The sequence below is a fragment of the Salmo salar genome, chromosome 01 (genome assembly GCF_965601325.2).
Source record: "Salmo salar chromosome 01, fSalSal1, whole genome shotgun sequence".
Classification (NCBI taxonomy): Eukaryota; Metazoa; Chordata; class Actinopteri; order Salmoniformes; family Salmonidae; genus Salmo; species Salmo salar.
The window spans coordinates 167033478-167061397 of record NC_138291.1 but is presented as its reverse complement, the minus strand read 5'-3'; the positions used below and the strand labels follow the sequence as shown (position 1 = coordinate 167061397).

At 42.5% G+C, this 27920-nt stretch overlaps 1 protein-coding gene across 1 annotated transcript; it reads right to left on the bottom strand.

The window, feature by feature from the left end:
• Positions 1–75: 75 nt before the first annotated feature.
• Positions 76–27840, bottom strand: sec14l7 (SEC14-like lipid binding 7). Its single transcript, XM_014140551.3, has 12 exons — positions 27710–27840; positions 27439–27514; positions 21481–21524; positions 20729–20791; positions 16123–16311; positions 12925–13020; positions 10607–10667; positions 10254–10337; positions 9647–9753; positions 7737–7879; positions 7000–7172; positions 76–2165 (listed from the first exon to the last, which is right to left on the bottom strand). Exons 1-12 carry the CDS (start codon positions 27761–27763, stop codon positions 2035–2037), a joined length of 1221 nt encoding a protein of 406 aa, XP_013996026.2. The 5' UTR covers positions 27764–27840; the 3' UTR covers positions 76–2034.
• Positions 27841–27920: the final 80 nt, after the last annotated feature.

The following is a 27920-nucleotide window of genomic DNA, read 5'->3' as shown; positions in this document are numbered from 1 at the left end:
GTTGTGTTTAATCCAATGACAGTTTTTATGCGATCTGATATTGCCATCTAGTGGACAAAAACGGAATATCCCTGATTGGGCAGCGCTTTTACAATAGCGCAGTCAAATAACATTTATTCTTCAAAAAAAGAATCATGGTACAAGAACATTTAAAATTTCATGATACTACAACATTTGAATATTATGAATATAATTCTGATCAAGAAACATCTTAAACATTTTCAGGATTCAACTTGCATTTTGAAAATAAATATTTGACGATTATGAGAGATAGCGATTCTAGAATGACTGATCTATTAAAACCACCCATTGACAATGAGTGCATCTTAATCTTAACATTGTGTAAAAATCATCTCTTTAGGGTTGCTATAATAGTAAAACAACCTATAAAGATATGTAGCCTATCTATCGGCTGTCAATTAATACAATTGTTAATGAAACTGTTAATGAGAGGCATCGTCAGTGAAAACACTAAACTATATTCATTGCTCCACTTCATAATCATTCCTTCATTCCTTCCACATGCACCGTTTGTCTTTTTATATTGAACTAATGTAGCCTATATAACAAAGTGTCTTTTCTGTGCTGAAAACGGTCGCTATTCCATTCACACAATACTATAAAACAAAGACATATAGTCCTAACTCAAACCTAACGTGACTCTTGTACAAAATGTTTGTACAGATGCTTTTTTCTAGAAAAGCATTGGAAAATGTCCTGTCATAATAGCTAATGCTCATAACTGAGAACAGTGGTGTTTAAACTGTATACTCTACATTGCTATCTTCACTACCCCAGATCTCATATTCGTGTGTTTGTGTGTGGGCATGTCTGTGATGCTAGATGTCTGGGCCCTCTCTCCTAGGGCTCTGTGTCTGTCTGTCAGTAGGTGTGTGTGTGTTGTGTGTGTGTGTAACTCCAGCCGTCCATCCCCTCTGATACTCCCAGGGCTCTGTGTCTGTCTGTCAGTAGGTGTGTGTGTGTGTGTGTTGTGTGTGTGTGTTACTCCAGCCGTCCATCCCCTCTGATACTCCTAGGGCTCTGTGTCTGTCTGTCAGTAGGTGTGTGTGTGTGTTGTGTGTGTGTGTTACTCCAGCCGTCCATCCCCTCTGATACTCCCAGGGCTCTGTGTCTGTCTGTCAGTAGGTGTGTGTGTGTGTGTGTGTGTGTTTGTGTGTGTGTGTGTGTGTGTTACTCCAGCCGTCCATCCCCTCTGATACTCCTAGGGCTCTGTGTCTGTCTGTCAGTAGGTGTGTGTGTGTGTGTGTTGTGTGTGTGTGTTACTCCAGCCGTCCATCCCCTCTGACACTCCTAGGGCTCTGTGTCTGTCTGTCAGTAGGTGTGTGTGTGTGTTGTGTGTGTGTGTTACTCCAGCCGTCCATCCCCTCTGATACTCCCAGGGCTCTGTGTCTGTCTGTCAGTAGGTGTGTGTGTGTGTGTGTGTGTGTTTGTGTGTGTGTGTGTGTGTGTTACTCCAGCCGTCCATCCCCTCTGATACTCCTAGGGCTCTGTGTCTGTCTGTCAGTAGGTGTGTGTGTGTGTGTGTGTGTGTGTGTGTTGTGTGTGTGTGTTACTCCAGCCGTCCATCCCCTCTGATACTCCTAGGGCTCTGTGTCTGTCTGTCAGTAGGTGTGTGTGTGTGTTGTGTGTGTGTGTTACTCCAGCCGTCCATCCCCTCTGATACTCCTAGGGCTCTGTGTCTGTCTGTCAGTAGGTGTGTGTGTGTGTGTGTTGTGTGTGTGTGTTACTCCAGACGTCCATCCCCTCTGACACTCCTAGGGCTCTGTGTCTGTCTGTCAGTAGGTGTGTGTGTGTGTTGTGTGTGTGTGTTACTCCAGCCGTCCATCCCCTCTGATACTCCCAGGGCTCTGTGTCTGTCTGTCAGTAGGTGTGTGTGTGTGTGTGTGTGTGTTTGTGTGTGTGTGTGTGTGTGTTACTCCAGCCGTCCATCCCCTCTGATACTCCTAGGGCTCTGTGTCTGTCTGTCAGTAGGTGTGTGTGTGTGTGTGTGTGTGTGTGTGTTGTGTGTGTGTGTTACTCCAGCCGTCCATCCCCTCTGACACTCCTAGGGCTCTGTGTCTGTCCGTCTGGCAGTAGAACATTGACAGTGTAGCTGATCTTCTTCGACTGCAGCACGCTGTAGGTGTTGTCAAAACGCAGCACATCTACACACAGGACACAATACAGAATTACTACTGTGTATCTGTCTGGCTGTATGTGTGTATATGCCTAGCTGTATGTGTGTATATGTCTAGCTGTATGTGTGTATCTGTCTAGCTGTATGTATGTATATGTCTAGCTGAATGTGTGTAGATGTCTAGCTGTATGTGTGTATATGTCTGGCTGTATGTGTGTATCTGTTAAGCTGTATGTGTGTATCTGTCTAGCTGTATGTGTGTATATGTCTGGCTGTATGTGTGTATATGTCTAACTGTATGTGTGTATCTGTCTAGCTGTATGTGTGTATCTGTCTAGCTGTATATGTGTATATGTCTGGATGTATGTGTGTATCTGTCAAGCTGTATGTGTGTATCTGTCAAGCTGTATGTGTGTATCTGTCTAGCTGTATGTGTGTATCTGTCTAGCTGTATGTGTGTATATGTCTATCTGTATGTGTGTAGATGTCTAGCTGTATGTGTGTATCTGTCTAGCTGAATGTGTGTAGATGTCTAGCTGTATGTGTGTATATGTCTAGCTGTATGTGTGTGTATATGTCTAGCTGTATGTGTGTATATGTCTAGCTGTATGTGTGTATATGTCTAGCTGTATGTGTGTATATGTCTGGCTGTATGTGGGTATCTGTCAAGCTGTATGTGTGTATCTGTCTAGCTGTATGTGTGTATATGTCTGGCTGTATGTGTGTATATGTCTAACTGTATGTGTGTATCTGTCTAGCTGTATGTGTGTATCTGTCTAGCTGTATATGTGTATATGTCTGGATGTATGTGTGTATCTGTCAAGCTGTATGTGTGTATCTGTCAAGCTGTATGTGTGTATCTGTCTAGCTGTATGTGTGTATCTGTCTAGCTGTATGTGTGTATATGTCTATCTGTATGTGTGTAGATGTCTAGCTGTATGTGTGTATCTGTCTAGCTGAATGTGTGTAGATGTCTAGCTGTATGTGTGTATATGTCTAGCTGTATGTGTGTGTATATGTCTAGCTGTATGTGTGTAGATGTCTAGCTGTATGTGTGTATATGTCTAGCTGTATGTGTGTATATGTCTAGCTGTATGTGTGTATATGTCTAGCTGTATGTGTGTCTATGTCTAGCTGTATGTGTGTATATGTCTAGCTGTATGTGTGTGTAGATGTCTAGCTGTATGTGTTTAGATGTCTAGCTGTATGTGTGTATCTGTCTAGCTGAATGTGTGTAGATGTCTAGCTGTATGTGTGTATATGTCTAGCTGTATGTGTGTGTATATGTCTAGCTGTATGTGTGTAGATGTCTAGCTGTATGTGTGTATATGTCTAGCTGTATGTGTGTATATGTCTAGCTGTATGTGTGTATCTGTCTAGCTGTATGTGTGTATATGTCTGGCTGTATGTGTGTATCTGTCTAGCTGTATGTGTGTATATGTCTGGCTGTATGTGTTTAGATGTCTGGCTGTATGTGTGTATCTGTCTAGCTGTATGTGTGTATATGTTTAGCTGTATGTGTGTATATGTCTGGCTGTATGTGTGTATATGTCTAGCTGTATGTGTGTATCTGTCTAGCTGTATGTGTGTATCTGTCTAGCTGTATGTGTGTATCTGTCTAGCTGTATGTGTGTATATGTCTGGCTGTATGTGTGTAGATGTCTAGCTGTATGTGTGTATATGTCTAGCTGTATGTGTGTATCTGTCTAGCTGTATGTGTGTATATGTCTGGCTGTATGTGTGTATATGTCTGGCTGTATGTGTGTATATGTCTAGCTGTATGTGTGTATCTGTCTAGCTGTATGTGTGTATCTGTTTAGCTGTGTGTGTGTATATGTCTAGCTGTGTGTGTATATGTCTAGCTGTGTGTGTATATGTCTAGCTGTGTGTGTATATGTCTGGCTGTATGTGTGTATATGTCTAGCTGTATGTGTGTATCTGTCTAGCTGTATGTGTGTATCTGTGTAGCTGTATGTGTGTATATGTCTAGCTGTATGTGTGTATATGTCTAGCTGTATGTGTGTGTCTAGCTGTATGTGTGTATCTGTCTAGCTGTATGTGTGTATATGTCTGGCTGTATGTGTGTATATGTCTGGCTGTATGTGTGTATATGTCTGGCTGTATGTGTGTATATGTCTAGCTGTATGTGTGTATCTGTCTAGCTGTATGTGTGTATCTGTCTAGCTGTATGTGTGTATCTGTTTAGCTGTATGTGTGTATATGTCTAGCTGTGTGTGTATATGTCTAGCTGTGTGTGTATATGTCTGGCTGTATGTGTGTATATGTCTAGCTGTGTGTGTATATGTCTGGCTGTATGTGTGTATATGTCTAGCTGTATGTGTGTATCTGTATAGCTGTATGTGTGTATCTGTATAGCTGTATGTGTGTATCTGTTTAGCTGTATGTGTGTATATGTCTAGCTGTGTGTGTATATGTCTAGCTGTGTGTGTATATGTCTGGCTGTATGTGTGTATATGTCTAGCTGTGTGTGTATATGTCTGGCTGTATGTGTGTATATGTCTAGCTGTATGTGTGTATCTGTATAGCTGTATGTGTGTATCTGTATAGCTGTATGTGTGTATCTGTTAGTGTGAGTGTCTATTTGTATGTGCAAGTGTATACAGTGCATTCAGGAAAGTATTCAGACACATTCACTTTTTCCACATTTTGTAGCATTACAGCCTTATTCAAAAATGTATTAAATAGTTTTTCCCCCTCATCAATCTACACCCCATAATGACCTTTGAAGCACCTTTGGCAGCGATTACAGCATTAAGTCTTCTTGGGTATGATGCTACCAGCTTGGCACACCTGTATTTGGGGAATTTCTCCCATTCTTCTCCGCAGATCCTCTTAAGCTCTGTCAGGTTGGATGGGGAGCGTTGCTGCACAGCTATTTTCAGGTCTCTCCAGAGATGTTTGATCGGGTTCAAGTCCAGGCTCTGGCTGGGCCACTCAAGGACATTCAGAGACTTGTCCCAAAGCCACTCCTGCGTTGTCTTGGCTGTGTGCTTTTGGTCGTTGTCCTGTTGGAAGGTGAACCTTCACCCCAGTCTGAGGTCCTAAGTGCTCTGAAGCAGGTTTTCATCAAGGATCTCTCTTAATCTTTCCCTCGATTAACAGAGTGGCAGTCCCTGCCACTGAAAAACATCCCCACAGCATGATTCCGCCCCACCATGCTTCACCATAGGGATGGTATTGGCCAGGTAATGAGCGGTGCCTGGTTTCCTCGACGTGATGCTTGGAATTTAATCTTGGTTTCATCGGACCAGAGAATCTTGTTTCTCATATTCCGAAAAGTCCTTTAGGTGCCTTTTGGCAAACTCCAAGCGGGCTGTCATGTGCCTTTTACTGAGGAGCGGCTTCCGTCTGGCCACTCTACCATAAAGGCCTGATTGGTGGAGTGCGGCAGAGATGAATTCCTTCTGGAAGGTTCTCCCATCTCCACAGAGGAACGCTGGAGCTCTGTCAGAGTGAAAATCGGGTTCTTGGTCACCTCCCTGACCAAGGCCATTCTTCCCCGATTGCTCAGTTTGGCCGTGCGGACAGCTCTAGGAAGAGTCTTGGTGGCTCTAAACTTCTTCCATTTAAGAATGATGGAGGCCCCTGTGTTCTTGGGGACCTCAATACTCCTGATTTTTTTTTGTACCCTTCCCCAGATGTGTGCCTCGATACAATGCTATCTCTTGTTACTCTTCCCCAGATCTGTGCCTCGATACAATGCTATCTCTTGTTACTCTTCCCCAGATCTGTGCCTCGATACAATGCTATCTCTTGTTACTCTTCCCCAGATCTGTGCCTCGATACAATGCTATCTCTTGTTACTCTTCCCCAGATCTGTGCCTCGATACAATGCTATCTCTTGTTACCCTTCCCCAGATCTGTGCCTCGATACAATGCTATCTCTTGTTACTCTTCCCCAGATGTGTGCCTCGATACAATGCTATCTCTTGTTACTCTTCCCCAGATCTGTGCCTCGATACAATGCTATCTCTTGTTACTCTTCCCCAGATCTGTGCCTCGATACAATGCTATCTCTTGTTACTCTTCCCCAGATCTGTGCCTCGACACAATCCTGTCTCGGAGCTCAACGGACAATTCCTTCGACCTCATGGCTTGGTTTTTGCTCTGACATGCACTCTCAACTGTGGGACCTTATATAGACAGGTGTGTGCCTTGACAAATCATGTCCAATCAATTGATTTTACCACAGGTGGACTCTCAAGGATGATCACAGGTGGACATCTCAAGGATATGAAATGTCTGCATTCACTACTGTAAGTCGCTCTGGATAAGAGTGTCTGCTAAATGACTAAAATGTAAAAACGTAAATGTAATGATGATCAATGGAAACAGGATGCACCTGAGCTCAATTTCAAGTCTAATAGCAAAGGGTCTGAATACTTATTTAAATGAGGTATTTCTGTTTTTTATTTTTATAAATGAGCAAAAATGTCTAAAAACTTGTTTTTGCTTTGTCATTATGTGGTATTGTGTGCAGGTTGATGAGGATTTTTTTTTATTTCATCAATTTTAGTATAAGGCTGTAACATAACAAAATGTAGAAAAAGAGAAGGGGTCTGAACATCTTTGTGTGTATGTGTTCATCTATGTGTGTGTGTGTGTGTGTGTGTGGTGTGTGTGTGTGTGTGTGTGTGTGTGTGTGTGTGTGTGTGTGTGTGTGTGTGTGTGTGTGTGTGTGTGTGTGTGTGTGTGTGTGTGTGTACCACAGGAGGTTGGTGGCACCTTAATTGGGGAGGACGGACTCATGGTAATGGCTTGAGCGGAATGAGTAGGATAGTATTATGAGCCATTATTATGAGCCGTCCTCCCCTCAGCAGCCTCCACTGGTGTGTACTCACAAGTTCCAGGCTCAGGGCAGGTGAGTGAGCGGTCCTCTGGGACCATGTGTGAGTTGTAGCGTTCACTAGGCACCACCTGCAGCATATCCCCCACCTTCTGAGCCCCACCCCCCTCCTGCGTCCGCATGAAAACCCCAAAGCCTATGTCTGCCCCATCACTGGCAAACTGCCACCTAGAGAGGAGAGGGTGGAGGAGGAGATGGAGGGAGGTGGGGAGATAGAGGGGAGGAGGAAGGAAGATGGACGAGAAGAGAGGAGGGGAGGTGTTACTCCACGTGACATCTTTACCAGGGCTGCATCTCAATAGTGTAAAGTGGCTTCCTCTCCTTCATCTGCACTGATCTGAAATCACCACTGGGTAGGAGAAATCAATATGGAAGACACCCATGTCAGTTTGGGGTCAGGGTTTAACTCTAGTGTGTTCGGTCAGACTTAAAGCTGGAATCTGCACTTGGTGAAACTGCCATGTCCGTTTGGGATATTACAACAACAAACAAGTTACTTCAAACAACGAACACTGTTGTTTTCCCTCAGGCATCATGGCATGAGAGATAGAACACAATAAGTACTGCCGATTTTTGGTTTGTTTCAGCAACAAAAACAACAAAGGCGCTGGGGGCGAACAGTAACGCTGTTTCACCTTATGTGGATTTCAGCTTTAAGGTCAAAGATTACAGCCCGGTTTGGGAAGTAAGGTAAGGGTTAGAGGTCAGTTGTCAGGGTTAAAGGTTGGTTACCTGAGGATGCTGCTGGGGGTGGTGATGTCATACTCCAGTGTGAAGGCGGAGCCTCGGCTGATGGTCACACTGTTGTCATACTGGACCTTGACCATATTGTCCTGAACATAGTACGACCTGGGCACCGTACCGCCGTAGTTTATCTACCACCACAACACACGCATGAATTCATGCACACACCTCTCTCTCCTCTCTCTCTCTCTCTCTCTCTCTCTCTCTCTCTCTCTCTCTCTCTCTCTCTCTCTCTCTCTCTCTCTCTCTCTCTCTCTCTCTCTCTCTCTCTCTCTCTCTCTCTCTCTCTCTCCTCTCTCTCTCTCTCTCCTCTCTCTCTCTCTCTCTCTCTCTCTCTCTCTCCCTCTCTCTCTCTCTCTCTCCTCTCTCTCTCTCTCTCTCTCTCTCTCTCTCTCTCTCTCCTCTCTCTCTCTCTCTCTCTCTCTCTCTCTCTCTCTCGTCCGGGTTTTGGCCGGTGTAGGCCGTCATTGTAAATAAGAATTTGTTCTTAACTGACTTGCCTAGTTAAATAAAGGTTAAATAAAATAAAACATTGGCAAAGCAAGTGACATAGATACTAAACAAAAGTGAAACAAACAATAAAAAATGAACAGTAAACATGAAAGGAATAGAGACATGGCAGATGTCATATTATGTTTATATACGGTGTTATAACGACGTGTAAAGGCAGAATAAATAAACATTAATAAGGGTTGTATTTACAATGGTATTTGTTCAATGGTTGCCCTTTTCTTGTGGCAACACGTCACAAATCTTGCTGCTGTGATGGGACACTGGTATTTCACCCAATAGATTTGGGAGTTTATCAAAATTTTATTTGTTTTTCGAATTCTTTGTGGGTCCGTGTAATCTGAGGGAAATATGTGTCTCTAATATGGTCATATATTTGGCAGGAGGTTAGGAAGTACAGCTCGGTTTCCACCTCATTTTGTGGACAGTGTGCACATAGCCTGTCTTCTCTTGAGAGCCAGGTCTGCCAATGGCGGCCTCTCTCAATAGCAAGGCTATAGCAAGAGTCTGTGGTCACTAAAGGTCCCATGGCACTTATCATAAGAGTATAACCCCGGTGTCCTGGCTAAATTCCCAATATGACCACCATGGTCACCTAATCATCCCCAGCTTCCAATTGGCTCATTCATCCCCCTCCTCTCCCCTGTAACTATTCCAAAGGTTGTTGCTGTAAATGAGAATGTGTTCTCAGTCAATTTACCTGGTAAAATAAGGGTTAAAAAAACCAACAACAAAAAACAGTTATTTCTTTCCTTAAGTTTGGGTCATTCACAGTGGTCAGGTATTCTGCCACTGTGTACTCTCTGTTTAGGGCCAAATAGCATTCTAGTTTGCTCTGTTTTTTGGTAAATTCTTTCCAATGTGTCAACTAATTATCTTTTAGTTTTCTCATGATTTGGTTGGGTCTAATTGTGTTGCTGTCCTGGGGCTCTGTGGGGTCTCTTTGTGTTTGTGAACAGAGCTCCAGGACCAGCTTGCTTAGGGGACTCTTCTCCAGGTTCATCTCTCTGTAGGGGATGGCTTTGTTATCGAAGGTTTGGGAATCGCTTCCTTTTAGGTGGTTGTAGAATTGAAAAGCTATTTTCTGGTATCAGCCTAGTTCTGCTCTGCATGCAATTTTAGGTGTTTTACGTTGTACAAGGAGGATATTTTTTATCAAAATTCTGCATCCCATTTTGTGAATTCTTGGATGGTGAGTGGACCCTAGACCTCACAACCATAAAGGGCAATGGGTTCCTTAACTGATTCAAGTATTTTTAGCCAAATCTTATTTGGGATGTCGAATTTGATGTTCCTTTTGATGGCGTAGAAGTCCCTTCTTGCCTTGTCTCTCAGATCGTTCATAGCTTTGTGGAAGTTACCTCGCTCCCTCCCTCCCTCTCTCTCACCATGGTGCGACAGCGAGGGTCACCATCAGGGTCAGTAAGGGTTCCTCCGTACGCCACCGGGAGTTGCTCCGGGTCAACGTGCTTAAGTAACACCTCCTGCCAGTTAGCTAGAGACGGAGAGAGGGGGAAAAGAGAGGGGGAAAAGAGAGGGGGAGAGAGCGAGAGAGAAAGACAGACGGGAGGTTCAAAAGCTTGTTACAGCTGTACACTTGGCCCACCACCACCTGATGTGAGATTGCCCCCTAATGGCAAGAAGTGACATCTCAAAACGATACAGACCAGGGCTCTCCAACCCTGTTCCTGGACAGCTACCCTCCTGTAGGTTTTTGCTCCAGCTGTTGTTACTACCTGTTGTAACTAACCTGATTCAGCTTATCAGCCAATTAGATTAGGGTTGGAGTAAAAACCTACAGGACGGTAGCTCTCCAGGAACAGGGTAGGAGAGCCCTGGATTAGACAGACACATACCATATCAAAGAGCAATATTAGGTGATATTTTCTCATTTACAGAAACCATATTCCAATAGTCCATATTGATAAGAAAAATACCTCACATATACTGTAACTGCTCCCTAGTGTGTAGTATATATGGGAACACAGTACTCACATCCCAGAATGATGATCTTATGACGTGTCTCTTCACTCAGGAAGTGTTTGACCAGGTTGTAGGCCATCGGGAATAGCTTAGGAGCTGCAGGGAGAGGCACTATAAATACACACACGGACGCACGCACAACACAGGAGGCTGCTGAGGGGAGGACGGCTCATAATAATTCCGCTCCAGCCATTACCACAAGCCCGTCCTCCCCAATTAAGGTGCCACCAACCTCCCGTGACTCACATTTAATTGACATAGATATTGTAAGACATAGATTGTAAGACATAGATACTACACACACACACACACACACCGCACACACGCATACACACATACACACATGCAGAATCTAGATGACTCACTCTTGATGAGAAACACCCTCTTGAGTCCTTCAGGATAGTTCTCCTCAAACATGGTAAGGATCTGCAACAGTATTAGTGAGGGACAGCCAGCCAGCCAACAGACAGGCAACAGCCAGCCATACAATGGCCAGACAGACAGACAGCCAGCAAGACAGACAACAGCCAGCCAGACAGACACATTGTTTTTCAGACACGTCTATTCATGGTGGTCTCACCCATAGAGATGCATAAACACTAAAAGATGAGGGTTCCCCAAGGGATCTTTAGGAAGGGTGATGGTTCTATGTGGAGCCATAATTACTCAAATAACCCTTGTGTTCTTCAATGGTTCTTTAAAGTTCACAAAAGGGTTCTTTGCTCTTTTAGTGATAATTAAATGTAGGGGAGGTGGCTCATTAGAAGATATATAATATAATATGCCTGACCAGAATAAAAACCTGTATGGTTCTTCTACAGGATCTACAAAGAACCTTTCAGATTGAGAAAGGCTTTTTATAAACTCAGAAAAAAAAGAAACGTCCCTTTTTCAGGACTCTGTCTTTCAAAGATAATTCGTAAAAATTCAAATAACTTCCCACATCTTCATTGTAAAGGGTTTAAACACAGTTTCCCATGCTTGTTCAATGAACCATAAACAATTCATGAACATGCACCTGTGGATCGTTTGTTAAGACACTAACAGCTTACAGTCAGTAGGCAATTAAGGTCACAGTTATGAAAACTTAGGACACTAAAGAGGCCTTTCTACTGACTCTGAAAAACACCAAAAGAAAGATGCCCAGGGTCCCTGCTCATCTGCGTGAACGTGCTTTAGGCATGCTGCAAGAATGCATGAGGACTGCAGATGTGGCCAGGGCAATAAATTGCAATGTCCGTACTGTGAGACGCCTAAGAGAGTGCTACAGGGAGACAGGACGGACCGACAGCTGATCGTCCTCGCAGTGGCAGACCACGTGTAACAACACCTGCACAGGATCTGTACATCCGAACATCACACCTGCGGGACAGGTACAGGATGGCAACAACAACTACCTGAGTTACACCAGGAATGCATAATCTCTCCATCAGTGCTCAGACTGTCCGCAATAGGCTGAGAGAAGCTGGACTGAGGGCTTGTAGGCCTGTTGTAAGGCAGGTTCTCACCAGACATCACCGGCAACAACGTCGTCTATGGGCACACCCCATCGTTGCTGGACCAGACAGGATGTCAAAAAGCGCTCTTTACTGTCTCACCAGGGGTGATGGTCGGATTCGCGTTTATCGTCGATGGAATGAGCATTACACCGAGGCCTGTACTCTGGAGCGGGATCGATTTGGAGGTGGAGGGTCCGTCATGGTCTGGGGCGGTGTGTCACAGCATCATCGGACTGAGCTTGTTGTCATTGCAGGCAATCTCAACGCAGTGCGTTACAGGGAAGACATCCTCCTCCCTCATGTGGTACCCTTCCTGCAGGCTCATCCTGACATGACCCTCCAGCATGACAATGCCACCAGCCATACTGCTCATTCTGTGTGTGATTTCCTGAAAGACAAGAATGTCAGTGTTCTGCCATGATCAGCGAAGAGCCCGTATCTCAATCCCATTGAGTACGTCTGGGACCTGTTGGTTTGGAGGGTGAGGGCTAGGGCCATTCCCCCCAGAAATGTCCGGGAACTTGCAGCTGCCTTGGTGTAAGAGCGGGGTATGATCTCACAGCGAGAACTGGCAAATCTGGTGCAGTCCATGAGGAGGAGATACACTGCAGTACTTAATGCAGCTGGTGGCCACACCAGATACTGACTGTTAGTTTTTATTTTGACCCCCCCTTTGTTCAGGGACACATTATTCCATTTCTGTTAGTCACATGTCTGTGGAACTTGTTCAGTTTATGTCTCAGTTGTTGAATCTTGTTACGTTCATACAAATATTTACACGTGTTAAGTTTGCTGAAAATAAACGCAGTTGACAGTGAGAGGACGTTTCTTTTTTTGCTGAGTTTGGAACCCTACTACATAAAGTTTCTATAAAGAACCATAAAACAGGGTTCTATATCACCCCAAAAGGGTTGTAACCATAGCAGAACCCATTTTTGGTGCTATATAGAACCTTTTTTAATGATTCTTTATAGAACCTTAGGAAAGGGTTCTTTATAACACCATACAGGTTCCATTTAGAACATGATGGGCATGGTTCTTTATTAAACCTTCAAAAAAGGGTTGTATATAGCACCAAAAAGGGTGCTGCTATGGTTACAAGCTGAAGAACCCATATCTGGTACTATTTAGAACCATTAGTGTGTATATATTATGTTCTAATCTATTTCATTCAGTGGGTTCACCTCTCCATAGGCCTCTAAAGCAGGCTTCCACAGGTGCTTCAGGCCCAGGCCCTCACAGTCATAGATCAGGGTTATCGCCTCCACATTAACCCCCAACTGATAGAGGGGGAAGGAGAGAAGGTGGGGAGGGACGGGGAGGGGAGAGAGAGAGAGAGAGAGAGAGAGTGAAAAAGGGGTGGGGGATATTTTTTAGAGCGTTTTAAGTCAAACCTCTCGTTCTTCTATATAATAATAATAATAATAATAATAATAACAATAACAATATTATACACCATTTAGCAGACACTTTTATCCAAAGCGTCTTACAGTCATGGGTGCATACATTTTATGTACGGGTGGCCCTAGCGGGAATCAAACCCACAACTCTTGGCGTTGCAAAAATCTCTTTAATGAATGTCTGTCTCTGGCACTCTAATAAATAAAGCCTTATCTTTTTGAATATATATGTAATAAATCATACTCAGTCAAAGCGTCTGCTTCTGGCACTCTGAGATTAGAATAAAGGCCTGTCATATTGTAATACATATTCCACATTTTGTTGTGTTACAGCCTGAATTCAAAATCGATTAAATATATATATTTTCTCCCTCATCTACACACAATACTCCATAATGACAAAGTGAAAACATGTTTTTAGAAATGTTTGAAAACATATTGAAAGAATCTCATCTACATACACTACATAGCCAAAAGTATATGGACACCGCTTCAAATGAGGGAATTTGGCAATTTCAGCCACACTCGTTGCTTACAGGTGTGTATAAAACCGAGCACACAGCCATGCTATCTCCATAGACAAACATTTGCAGTAGAATGGCCTTATCAATGTGGCACCATCATAGGATGTCACCCTTCCAACAAGTCAGTTTGTCAAATGTCTGCCCTGCTAGAGCTGCCATGGTCAACTGTAAGTGCTGTTATTGTGAAGTGGAAACGTCTACGAGCAACAACGGCTCAGCCGTGAAGTGATAGGCCACACAAGCTCACAGAACGGGACTGCTGAGTGCTGAAGCGCTAGGCACGTAAAAATCCTCTGTCCTCGGTTACAACACTCACTACCGAGTTCCAAACTACCTCTGGAAGCAACGTCAGCACAAGAACTGTTCGTTAGGAGCTTCATGAAATGGGTTTCCATGGGCAAGCAGCCACACACAAGCCTAAGATCACCATGCGCAATGTCAAGCGTTGGCTGGAGTGGTGTAAAGCTTGCCGCCCGTTAGTTGAAGTGAATGGAAATCTTAACGCTACAGGATACAATTACATTTTAGACGATTCTGTGCTTCCAACTTTGTGGCAACAGTTTGGGGAAGGCCCTTTCCTGTTTCAGCATGACAATGCCCCCGTGCACAAAGCGAGGTCCATACAGAAATGGTTTGCGAGATCGGTGTGGAAGAACTTGACTAGCCTACAAAGGGCCTCAATCCCATCAAACACCTTTGGGATGAATTGGAACGCCGACTGCGAGCCAGGCCTAATCGCCCAACATCAGTGCCCAACCTCACTAATGCTCTTGTGGCTGAATGGAAGCAAGTCCCCTCAGCAACATTCCAACATCTAGTGGAAAGCCTTCCCAGAAGAGTAGAGGCTGTTATAGCAGCAAAGGGGGGACCAACTCTGTATTAATGCCCATGATTTTGGAATGAGATGTTCGACAAGCAGGTGTCCGCATTGTATTTTAGGTTATTGTCCTGCTGAAAGGTGAATTTGTCTCCCAGTGTCTGTTGGAAAGCAGACTGAAGCAGGTTTTTCTCTATGATTTTGCCTGTGCTTAGCTCTATTCAGTTTCTTTTTAACCTAAATACTCCATTGTCCTTGCCGATGACAAGCATACCCATAACATGATGCAGCCACCACCATGCTTGGTGATGTGTTGTGTTCGATTTGCCCCAAATATAATGCTTTGTATCCAGCACAAAAAGTGCATTGCTTTGCCACATTCTTTGCAGTACTTTAGTGCCTAGTTGCAAATAGGATGCATGTTTTGGAATATTTTTATTCTGTACATGCTTCTTTCTTTTCAATCTGTCAATTAGGTTAGTATTGTCGAGTAACTACAATGTTGTTTATCCATCTTCAGTTTTCTCCTATCATAGCCATTAAACTGTTTTAAAGTCACCACTGGTCTCAATGTCCGAAATCCCTGAGCAGTTTCTTTCCTCTCAGGCAACTGAGCTAGGAAGGACACCTGTTTCTTTGTAGTGATTGGGTGTATTGATACACCATCCAAAGCGCAATTAATAACTTCACCATGCTCAATGGGATATTCAATGTCTACTTTTTTATTTGTACCCAACTACAAATAGGTGCCCTTCTTTGCGAGGCACTGGAAAACCTCCCTTGTCTTTGTGGTTGAATTTTTAAAATTCACTGTTTGTTTGAAGGACCTTACAGATAACTGTATTTGTGGGGTGTAGAGATGAGGTAGTCATTCAAAAATCATGTTAAACACTATTATTGCCCACAGAGTGAGTCCATGTAACTTATTATGTGATTGTTAAGCACATTTTACTCCTGAACTTATTTAGGGGCTTGCCCTAACAAAGGGGTTGAAAACTTAATGACTCAATACATTTGAGCTTTTCATATTTTAATAATGGTAAACATTTCTAAAACCATCATTCCACTTTGACATTATGAGTTATTGTGTTTAGGCCAGTGAGAAAAAATCTCTCATTTTAATCAATTTTAAATTCAGGCTTTAACACAACTAAAATGTGGAAAAAGTCAATGTGTGAATACTTTCAGAAGGCACTGTAATTGTATGTGTGGGGTACAGAGATTTGAGGTAGTCATTAAAAAATCATGTTAAACACTATTATTGCACACAAAGTGAGTCCATGCAACTTATTATGTGACTTGTTAAGCTAAGTTTTACTCCTGAATGTAATTAGGCTTGCTATAAAAAAGGGTTTGACATAAAAAAGGGTTTGAATACTTATTGACTCAAGACATTTCAGCTTTTCATTTGTAATTAATTTGTCAAAATGTTTAAAAAAAAAACTAATTATATTTGACATTGTGGGGTATTGTGTGTAAACCAGTGACCAAAAAAATCTAAATGTAATCTATTTTAAATTCAGGCTGTAAGACAAATAAATGTGGAAAAAGCCAAGGAGTGGGAATGCTTTCTGAAGGCACAGTGTGCTCAATTCTGTTAATATTGTCATACATATAAAAGCATGGTAGTTCAAAGTGTACCTTCTCTGTCTGTTTCTGACACTCTCTGCGGAGCATCTCTGTGTCTCTGATCTTGGTCCTCATGAAGTCCTGTTTGGTGCAGGACAGCAGCAGACCTTTGGGGTCCAGGGGCCCAATGACATCGTACCAGATGGGACTTCCCTCGAGGTCGTACCCACACATCCCCCCGGACACATACCGTTCGATCACCTGGGGAACCACATCATACAGTCAGACCCAGCGCCAGAACGAATCAGTTGGACAGGCCTTTGATTTCCATAGGCAGGCCTGTTTTTTTCAAGTTTGGGGAAGCTTACAATTTATCCTACCATTTCTACCGATCTGCGTGCCAGTTATGAATATGTATATACAGTTGAAGTCGGAAGTTTACATACTCCTTAGCCAAATACATTTAAACTCCGTTGTTCACAATTCCTGACATTTAATCTTGGTAAAATTTCCCCACTTTATTTTAAGAATGTGAAATGTCAGAATAATTGTAGAGAGAATGATTTATTTCAGGTTTTATTTATTTCATCACATTCCCAGTGGGTCAGAAGAAAACAGACCCTCAATTAGTATTTGGTAGCATTGCCTTTAAATAGTTTAACTTGGGTCAAACGTTTCGGGTAGCCTTCCACAAGCTTCCCACAATAAGTTGGGTGAATTTTGGCCCATTCCTCCTGACAGAGCTGGTGTAACTGAGTCAGGTTGGTAGGCCTCCTTGCACGCACACGCTTTTCAGTTCTGCCCACAATGTTTCTATAGGATTGAGATCAGGGCTTTGTGATGGCCACTCCAATACCTTGACTTTGTTGTCCTTAAGCCATTTTTCCACAACTTTGGAAGTATGCTTGGGGTCATTGTCCATTTGGAAGACCCATTAGCGACCAAGCTTCAACTTCCTGACTGATGTCTTGAGATGTTGCTTCAATATATCCACATAATTTTCCTCCCTCATGATGCCATCTATTTTGTGAAGTGCACCAGGCCCTCCTGCAGCAAAGCACCTCCACAACATGATGCTGCGGCTTGCAAGCCTCCCCCTTTTTCTTCCAAACATAACGATGGTCATTATGGCCAAACAGTTCTATTTTTGTTTCATCAGACCAGAGGACATTTCTCCAAAAAGTACAATCTTTGTCCCCATGTGCAGTTGCAAACCGTAGTCTGGCTTTTTATGGCGGTTTTAGAACAGTGGCTTCTTCCTTGCTGAGCGGCCTTTCAGGTTATGTTGATATAGGACTCATTTTACTGTGGATATAGATACTTTTGTACCTGTTTCCTCCGGCATCTTCACAAAGTCCTTTGCTGTTGTTCTGGGATTGATTTGCACTTTTCGCACCAAAGTACGTTAATCTCTAGGAGACAGAACGCGTCTCCTTCCTGAGCGGTATGACGGCTGCGTGGTCCCATGGTGTTAATATTTGCGTACTTTTGTTTGTACAGATGCACGTGGTACCTTCAGGCATTTGGAAATTGCTCCCAAGGATGAACCAGACTTGGAGGTCTACAATTTCTTTTCTGAGGTCTTAGCTGATTTCTTTTGATTATCCCATGGTGTCAAGCAAAGAGGCACTGAGTTTGAAGGTAGGCCTTGAAATACATCCACAGGTACACCTCCAATTGCCTCAAATTATGTCAATTAAGCTATCAGAAGCTTCTAAAGCCATGACATAATTTTCTGGAATTTCCCAAGCTGTTTAAAGGCACAGTCAACTTAATGTATGTAAACTTCTGACCCACTGGAATTGTGAAACAGTGAATTAATACAGTGAAATACAGTGAAATAATCTCTGTAAACAATTGTTGGAAAAATTACTTGTGTCATGCACAAAGTAGATGTTCTAAGCGACTTTAGTTTGTTTACAACAAATTTGTGGAATGGTTGAAAAACAAGTTTTAATGACTACAACCTAAGTGTATGTAAACTTCCTACTTCAACTGTATGCACATTTTCATGGAACAGTTTCATTTCAATAACAACATTTTAGTTTCTGAAAATCATTGTCACGTGGTTAATCATAACACTATTAAGTAAAATTCAACTATGGCGAGAGCACTAGCCTCTGCCATATGGACATATTGATACATTGTGATCCATTGGCGGCTAAAGAAATAAGAGCATGGAACTCAGAGATAGCCTATAGATCAATGCAGCAGTAGGCCTATAACGTCCTTCATCAACTAAGTAAAATACATAGACCTAAACCGGACAAATAAAATCAGAAGAAAATATCCTTTCAATCACATTCATCTCTCTTCACCTGTCTGCCTCCCATTCTATATGTCTTGACTTGAGCTATTGCTAGTGAAATTCAGCATTGTATCAAATTATCACAGGGTCTGGTCCGAAGCTGTCCTAACAAATTTGCAACAATGTATCAACTAGCCTATTCCGGGCCCTCAAAGTTTCCTGCGCCAATGAGTTCGGAACAGAAAGCTGTGTTTTAGGACGTTTTCACTGGATATATGGGATCATCAGATCATGATATTTAACTAATTCACACTCAGGCTTGGTGATTACCGGGAGTGTTGACAAGATTTTTCAAATACTGAGGAATTATCAGTGGCAATGGATATAAAAAACAGACTTTGTTGACTTGCGTGAGGCGAAGAAAAAATGTGTTGTGTATGTGGAGAGTTAAGACAATCAGAAATAAGACATTGCCAAATGGGCACTTTCCTACATATGCATTCTGGCTTCCCAAACACACTTGTGATTTGGAACAATCCACAGCAGTTTTCTTAAAATAAGCAAATTCTCTTTTGTGGCTCAGTCATGCTCCCTGGTGAAATATTTTGAAATATTTTATTTAGACAGGACTAATTATACTGAACAAAAATGCAAACGCAACATGCAAGAATTTCAAATATTTGACTTACAGTTCATATAAGGATATCAGTCAATTGAAATAAATTAATTTGGCCCTAATCTGTGGATTTCACATGACTGGGAATACAGATATGCATCTGTTGGTCACAGATACTTTAAGAAAAAAGGTAGGGGCGTGGATTAGAAAACCTGTCAGTATCTGGTGTGACCACCATTTTCCTCATGCAGGGCGACATCTCCTTCGCATAGAGTTGATTAGGCTGTTGATTGTGGCCTGTGTCCCACTACTCTTCAATGGCTGTGTGAAGTTTCTGGATATTGGCGGGAACTGGAATACACTGTCGTACAAGTCAATCCAGAGCATCCCAAACGTGCTCAATGGGTGACATGTCTGGTGAGTATGCAGACCATGAAAGAACTGGGAATTTACAGATTACAGATCCTTGCGACATGGGGCCATGCATTATCATGCTGAAACATTAGGTGATGGCGGCAGATTAATGGCACAACAATGGGCCTCAGGATCTCGTCACGATATCTCTGTGCATTCAAATTGCCATCGATAAAAGCAATTGTGTTCGCTGGCCGTAGCTTATGCCTGCCCATACCATAGTCCCGTGTGGCTCAGTTGGTAGAGCATGGTGTTTGCAACGCCAGGGTTGTGGGTTCGATTCCCACGGGGGACCAGTACGGAGAAAAAAATAAATGTATGAAATGAATGAAATGTATGCATTCACTACTGTAAGTCGCTCTGGATAAGAGCGTCTGCTACATGACTAAAATGTAAAAACCCCACCGCCACCATGGGGCACTCGGTTCACAACGTTGACATCAGCAAACCGCTCGCCCACACAACGCCATACACGTGATCTGTGGTTGTGAGGCCAGTTGGATGTACAGCCAAATTCTCTAAAACAACGTTATAGGCGGTTTATGGTTGAGAAATGAACATTCAATTATCTGGCAACATCTCTGGTGGAGATTCCTGCAGTCAGCATGCCAATTGCACGCTCCCTCAAAACTTGAGATATCTGTGGCATTGTGTTGTGTGACAAAACTGTACATTTTAGAGTGGCTTTTTGTTGTCCCCAGCACAAGGTGCACCTGTGTAATGATCATGTCGTTTAATCAGCTTCTTGATATGCCACACCTGTTAGGTGGATGAATTATCTTGGTAAATGAGAAATGCTCACTAACAGGAATGTAAACAAAATTGTGCACAACATTTTAGAGAAATTAGCTTTTTGTGCATATAAGAAAATGTCTGGGATCTTTTATTTCAGCTCATGAAACATGGGACCAACACTTTACATGTTGTGTTTATATTTTGCTCAGTATTGTAGAACTCATACAGCTTGAGAATCAAGACGATTTTACAACCCAGATATATTATAGTTGTTCTATTTAATTCTGTGCCCATACCAACCTCTATCTGACCATGCAAGGAGGAAAGCCACACAAATGATCATAATGTGCATTGTGTAAGACGGTAGTTTGTATCAACATCTGTGTCGTGTTATTACACTGTGTAATAACCCTGGTAGTCCTAATGGTGTAGCTGTACTCTGTCACAGACAGAGCTGTACTTTTCCACCAGACAAACAAACAGAAAGGCAGGCACACACACAGGCAGACAGACAGACAGACAGGCAGGCAGGCAGACAGACAGACAGGCAGGCAGGCAGGCAGGCAGGCAGGCAGGCAGGCAGGCAGGCAGGCACACACACACAGGCAGGCAGGCAGGCAGGCAGGCAGGCAGGCAGGCAGGCAGGCAGGCAGGCAGGCAGGCACCTCAGGAGGCCTCCAGTCAGTGATGATGCTGTCTGCTTCCATGTGTTTCCTGAACTCCAGATGCTACAGAGGAGAGAGAAACTTGTGTTCAGAACAGTCTTTTAGCAGTAAGAGTTATGTTAAATAAATGTTGCCTTTGAAAAGATTCAAGTGTGTGTTTTTAATGTGGGATAATATGGAGTTCTGGATAAACACAACCTCAAGGCTTTGAACTTTGAACAAAAGGCAACACACACATATAATGGAGCATTTTGGAAGCAGTGCACTCTGGGAAGGGATCAGGAGGCTAATACTGATACTTTATTATCTTCTGTGTGTGTGTGTGTGTGTGTGTGTGTGTGTGTGTGTGTGTGTGTGTGTGGAATAAGTAGCTTGAAGATGCAGCTCGCAGGGTTCCATATTATAATCCGATGATGTAAAAGAAAAAACAAATCCATAGAAATAGATTGTTTCTATTAAACAATCACCATGGAAAACGTAGACACCAGACAGTCACCTTGTTATGTCACCATCTTTATTATTACATTCTAGTCACTCTTATCAATATAACACGTTACTCTTTAATTACAGGCTAATGCATCATGGATACAGTGTATATTAACATGCACATGGTATATTGGATATGTAGACATTATTATGTCCAGTCAATAATTCTCATTACAAGTCAACCAGAGGAAAGTAGCCAGTATTTAGATATCAGAGAGTACAGGAGGACCTTGTTAGATCAACAAACACTTGAAACAGGGTCTCACCTTTCTGAGCATCGCCTCTGCTTTCTGAACATTGAAGCTTCGGGCTGGAAAAGAAGAAAAACAACACTCGTCATGATACAGAATAAGACAAAACAAGATGTAACATAGACAATCATTATGGCCATCTAAGCATGTACACTCATTACCAGGCATAACATTAACACCCGCCAAATGCAGGTAGATTTAGGTATTGGCGGGTAAGAACGTCTTTTTGACCAGACACGTAGGTGGTCAATGTGCAGGGCTCTACAGTGCGTTACATTTGCATTTGCGAATAAAAAGTCAAAGGTTAAGTCTGAACATGTGATTTATAGCTGAAAGAACTGAGTGTACATTCTGAACCTTGTTTGAAGTCAGTAGGTCACATGAGCAAGGAGCTACTGAAATTAGAACATTTGAAAAATGCATGTAAAATTGTGTGAGATGAAAATGGACAAACTAAAGGGTGTGCAATGTGTAGGCCCACTGAGTGTACATTCTGAACCTTGTTTGAGGTCAGTAGGTCACATGACCAAGGAGCTATTAAAATTTGAATGTAAAAAAAGTTTGCTCCCAGCTAGTTGAACTAGGAATACATAATGCTGCTCACACATTTCCCCATGTTTATTAGCTTTGCAAAGCAAATGAATGTCCAAATCGTGAAAATCAGACCTGTGCAATGTTGTGCGCAATCTTTCCAATATCATGACACTTATTTGGAGTCTGTGGCTCAAGTGGTTTGAAAGCTATTGAGGCTTGAAAGCGTGAATATCCATTGAATATCCAACCTGAAACTTGCTTTACCTCGGTCAAGAGAAAGTGCTCGAGTGGCCACGTTACCAGGGTCACCTCCCGCCTTTAAAGTGGCATCTGATATTTTAGTTAAGACTCACAAAAATGAAATGAAATTGGGCAATATAGGCTAATACAATACCTTCTTACTAATACTAATGTCACGTCCTGACCCTTGTAAGAGGTCATTTTCCATAGTAGAGTGGTCAGGGCGTGACAGGTGGGTGTTTTGGGTGGTTTGGTTTTCTGTTTCTATGTGGGGTTTTTCTAGATTTCAATTTCTATGTTTTTGTTTTCTATGTTTTGGCCAGGTATGGTTTCCAATCAGAGGCAGCTGTCTATCATTGTCTCTGATTGGAAGCCATACTTAGGCAGCCTGTTTTTCATGTGTGGGTAGTTTTTTTCCGTTTTGTCTATGTACCTGACAGAACTGTTGGCTGTCGTTTTTGTTTAAGCGTTATCATTAATAAAGGAAATATGAGCACTTTACACACTGCGCCTTGGTCCCCTTTAGACGACCGATGAGACAACTCATTTCTTGTTAGCGAAACATTACAAAGCATTGTCATCTCTTTTTTTGTGTGATGTTTATGTAATTTTGGTGGGAACCTTTATTTAACTAGGCAAGTTAGTTAAGAACAAATTGTTATTTACAATGATGGCCTACACCAGCCAATCCCGGACGATGCTGGGCCAATTGTGCGCCGCCCTATGGGATTCCCAATCACAGCCGGTTGTTATATAGCCTGGATTCGAACCAGGGTCTGTAGGGATACCTCTAGCCCTGAGATACAGTGCCTTAGACCGCTGTGCCACTCTATCTGGTGATATTCATGTTGTGCTGTTGAGTTTCAAATGCAAGACAAATTTCGCGAAAGGGACACATAATAAATAATTATTATGCTTGAGTGAAAAAACTCACCTATGGAAATTTGGTTATGCATATATTCCTTAAGCATACAGTATGGACCATAGAATTGTCATGGCCTTGAATTTAGGTTGGCCGATGTCATTCATATAATTAAGTGCAAATAGTGTACAGGGTACATAGTAACACCATCCAATGACAGTGAGACAGCGAATCTGACACAGTTGAAAAGTTGTATAAACTCTCTTTTGTAAGGCTAAAACACAGGATGAGGGAGAACACAAATATCGATCTATTCCATCTTCCTTGAAGTAATGCCCACTACGTGGAAGAGTCAACTCATATGGACACAAACGTGCACATACACATGATGTAATAGCTAATATTTAATGGCATACCTTGCCTGTAGTGAATGCTGATACAATATTTGCAGAATGAGTTTTAATCTTCTACGTTATAAAAGCCCAAACCCCAATGCATGGCACCTAGTAGCTACTACAACACTGCTATGTGTGTTTAATGACATTGTTCTCACACACCTGTGTGTACAGACAGTGAGTACACTACCATCATCCTAGTTGCAGTAATCTGGTCCCTGTGTTGTCTAATGACTATTACAGGATAAGTGTCCAGCTGCCTGCCTGGTTGTCTATGGGTAGGCTAAAGATACTGGACCTGTTCCCCTACCTGTCCACCTACCTCATTCAACAGGTCAATACACTTCCCTAAGAGACTAATAGGAAATTGAGTGCTCTATTGAATTGATCAGGGCCTTTGTCCAACCACAGAATATAAAATAATCACACACATTCACAATGTGGCACAGAAGCTGGACAATGAAATACAGTCATAGACAGAAGTATGTTCACTGTTTGCTGCTTAAAACATGATTTTCTAGAACAGTGGTCGCCAACCTTTTCTGAGTCAAGATCACTTTCTTAGTCAAAATGCATGCTGAGATCTACCGCTCTGATTTTTATTATGTAAGCCTATGCAACATTAACCAATTAAAAACAGTACTGTAGCAATAAGCTCATTACATTATCACTGCATACTGGCTTTTCTTGAATTTACCTGCCAATGCATTGTTGTTTGGTATATTTTTTAAAATTATATTTCAAAATTTGAGGTAGGCTATATGATCACACCGGTAATAGATCCATTGTTGTATTACTTGTGAGGCACAGCTGAGTGAACATACATTTGCTTTTTATTTTACTGTGCAGATGGTGCCTGCATCTGATGGTCAGTCTCAGCGAAGACAGCAGTCCGTCTCTCAACATCCCTCCGCTCTCCCTTTCCTCCACTGACACTGACCAAAAAGAGACACCGTCTTCCAGCTGATGGTGAAACTCGAGTCGCACCGCGTTATTTCTGCCTCGTGCACAAATTCATGTTGTTACTCATATGAACAGAGAAAGTGAAATGTTCCTTGATATTAAAAAAGACCCAAGTCGCTAATAATAACAACAACGCAAGCCAATAGATACACTTTCCTACTCATTCATTCCTGCTGCACTGCTTGTTGTTGTTGAGTGGAAATAGGAAGAACGCGCATTTTATAGTTTATAAAAGTGTTGAAAACAAAGTGTTGACAGTGCTGAATACAAAGCGTTGACAGTGCTGAGTAAGAACTTAAACATGAACTAAACATCAGCTCTTTGGTGTACTCGTTGACAGTCTCTCTCTAGTCATGGTTTTAAACGTTTTGCCAGCCGTAGGCCTATAGTGCACTTGATTGCCTTCCGGATGGGCCTGGTGAGGAAGAGTTTGTAACTTCAGACACATGAAATGGCAACACATTGCCTACACGGTGCACAGGACAGCTGAATTGGCTGCACCTACCACCAACAGCCCGAGACTAATACAAAAAATAGGAACACAAGGCTTTATTTATCATTGGGTTTTTTACTGAAATGTTTGGTGATCGACTAGAAATGCCTTGGAAATCGACAAGTCGATCGTGATCGACCGGTTGGTGACCATTGTTCTGGAATATAGGTAGCCTAGTGGTTAAGAGCGTTGGGCCAGTAACTGAAAGGTCGAATTACTGAGCCGACTAGGTGAAAAATCTGTTCATGTGCCCTTGATCAAGATACTTAACCCTAATTGCTCCTGTAAGTCACTCTGGATAAGAGCGTCTGCTAAATTATGTAAATGTACACCAGCTTTTATAAAGATCAGGTTTGGGAAGTCATCTGATATTTAGCCGACTTTGCTTGTCCAAACCCGGTCTACTGGCTGAGTAAATATGCTCGTGGGCATAGGGCAGGAGGAGGAGAGGGCGCACGGTCCATCCCTATTGGTCAGGCCAGCGAGGTGCCCCATAAGCTGATGTTTACTTCCAAAACCTTATCAAAAACAAAGCGGCCGAATGTCAGATGTCACCAGAGCAGAAGCCACACTGGCTGGCAGAAACGACAGAGACCAGTCTCTAGATACACAAACATGGATGCAGTCCCCAAATCTTACTCGACTCTTCAGCTACCTATACACACGTTTTTGAACAATCCATGTTTCTGATTATGTAGTGGTGCATCTTGTATCACACAGGTGATTCTCTCTCTCTTCCCCTCTCCTCCCCTCTCATTTTCTCTCTGTGTGTATTTCTTTGTATTTATGTTGACACATGTATTTGCTAGTATTTGATATAGAGGGCACTGTTTCGCTCTTTTTTATAGGATTGAGGCTAATACTGGTTGGGGGAGTGGGGGAGTGGGGGGGGGGGGGGGGCTGTTTGAAGGGATCTGTATTATGTACTCTCATGTAGCCTGGAATTTTGTGTATGGGGGGTTTGGGGGTAGAAGGGGCATTATATTGTTGAAAAATAAATTACTTCCTTGAAGACATGCTCCAGAACTTTGGCTACTACTAAATCTCCCACTTTGGACTGTATTTGTAGTTCATAAATACATAATATATGAGCAGAATTACTGTCTTACCTCAATTATCTACAAAATCCATAGTTTGGAAGCGACTGTCTTTCTGGAGGCTGTGCTGCGCTATTTTCCCTACATTTTCCACTACGAGGGCCAGCCCCCTAGCAATTTGAGTTCAACCAATGAGCTTCAACCCCTCGCCATATGAGTGACAGCAAGCAAGATGCACAACATGTACACCAGAGCGAGAGAGAGAGAGCGAACAATGATGTGGTGCACATATCTGCACATACAGTATGTGACGTAGTATAAAAGTGAACACTACTTTCATAACTACTTGCTAAAAAGTATACAAAATTATCTCTTTAAAGTTGGACTCCATAACAGTGAAACTGCCAAGTCTGTTTGCAATCTTACAACAACAATAATATTACTTCAAACAATGAACCCTGTTTTTTTTGTAGGATATGGTTGAGTGGGAGCTGATGCTGGAGACATGGGGGAGTGTAGAAGGGGCATTATCTTCATGTTTTTTTGTGGGGGATGCTTGTGAAAATTTTAAAATGCCCAAAAATATATTGTTAAACAAATCTCCCTTCTTTAAAGACATGCTCCGAAACTTGACTACTAAGTATTTGTTAAAGTGGCAATATGTACATTTTTGGGGCGATTTGTAACAGTTCCATTACCACTGGGTCTGCTGAGTGTGGGTTAACAATACCTCAATACCTTACACCCAATCTGATAGGAAAACTAGTGTCTCTCTGCAACAGGTAATATATGTCAAAAATACTGTATTTGACTGTAAATTTACAAAAAATGTCACCACCATCAATAGGAGTCAAATATCATTTGAAAACAGGGTTGTGGATTGACGGTTAGTCAAAACACAACAACTTGTCAAAATGCCTCAAATGCCTAGGCTACCTGTGTGATTTAGCTCCCTATGGGGACAGAGAGTGGAAAGTTATTACTGTACATTTGTCTTATGTGGTTGTCACAACATAACCTGTTCTCATATTCTTGGACAACAAGTTTCACTGTAGGGTTCACTCTCTAGGGGTCAGAGAAACTGAGAGCATGTGCTGTTGGCTAAGCCCATGTCCACTACATCAGTGAGATAATGAAGCCTTTAGGTCTACTTTTACTCAGACATAGACTACTGTATCAACACACGTTTCATCCTCTTTCTATTCATCACGAGGAACATAGGCCTGCTTAAGTAGGAATAGAGGTGTTGAAAAGCACTTTAGATAGTACTACCCTATTTTAATTTGATCTCAGAAAAAGGAGATTTACACATGACCATCCTACCATCATATTGTAATGTATGCAATTCATGTTGCGGGTAAAACAAATACACATAAACATAACCTGCAGAAATGCAGGGTAGGACTATCTGATGTTGCTATGGGAACAAAGATGTAGCGTTGACTTCACCTCGGAGCCAGCGGAGCAGGTAGTGATCATGCTGCGCGGGGAGGTCTGGGAGAATGTCCTCAATCCGCTCCCGAAACTAGCAGCACGAGACAACACAAACTAAATAACTAAATAATAAATAACTAAATAAAGAATTGTTGGGGGAAAAAATTAAGGAATACACTAAATAGGCTATATGAGAAAAACATTTTAGACAGTAACTTGAATAAACAGAGGCTAGAATATAGGCCTACAAAGAACATGAAATGTTATAGTGGAAAGTTTAAATTACCTCGGCTAAAACGTCCACCTGCTTCGGGCTGAGGTCGCCCACTCGTCTGCTCATTCTATCTGTTACGATTTGCCGCGCAGGCGCTCCAGTAAATCACTTTCTGTGAATAACCTCCGGTGGAATTAAGTGGTCACTGTCATACACACACCTCCCATGCCATTCCCCTCCCCTCCCTCCAGGCCGAGGCACACTGAACCAGGACCAGCCTATC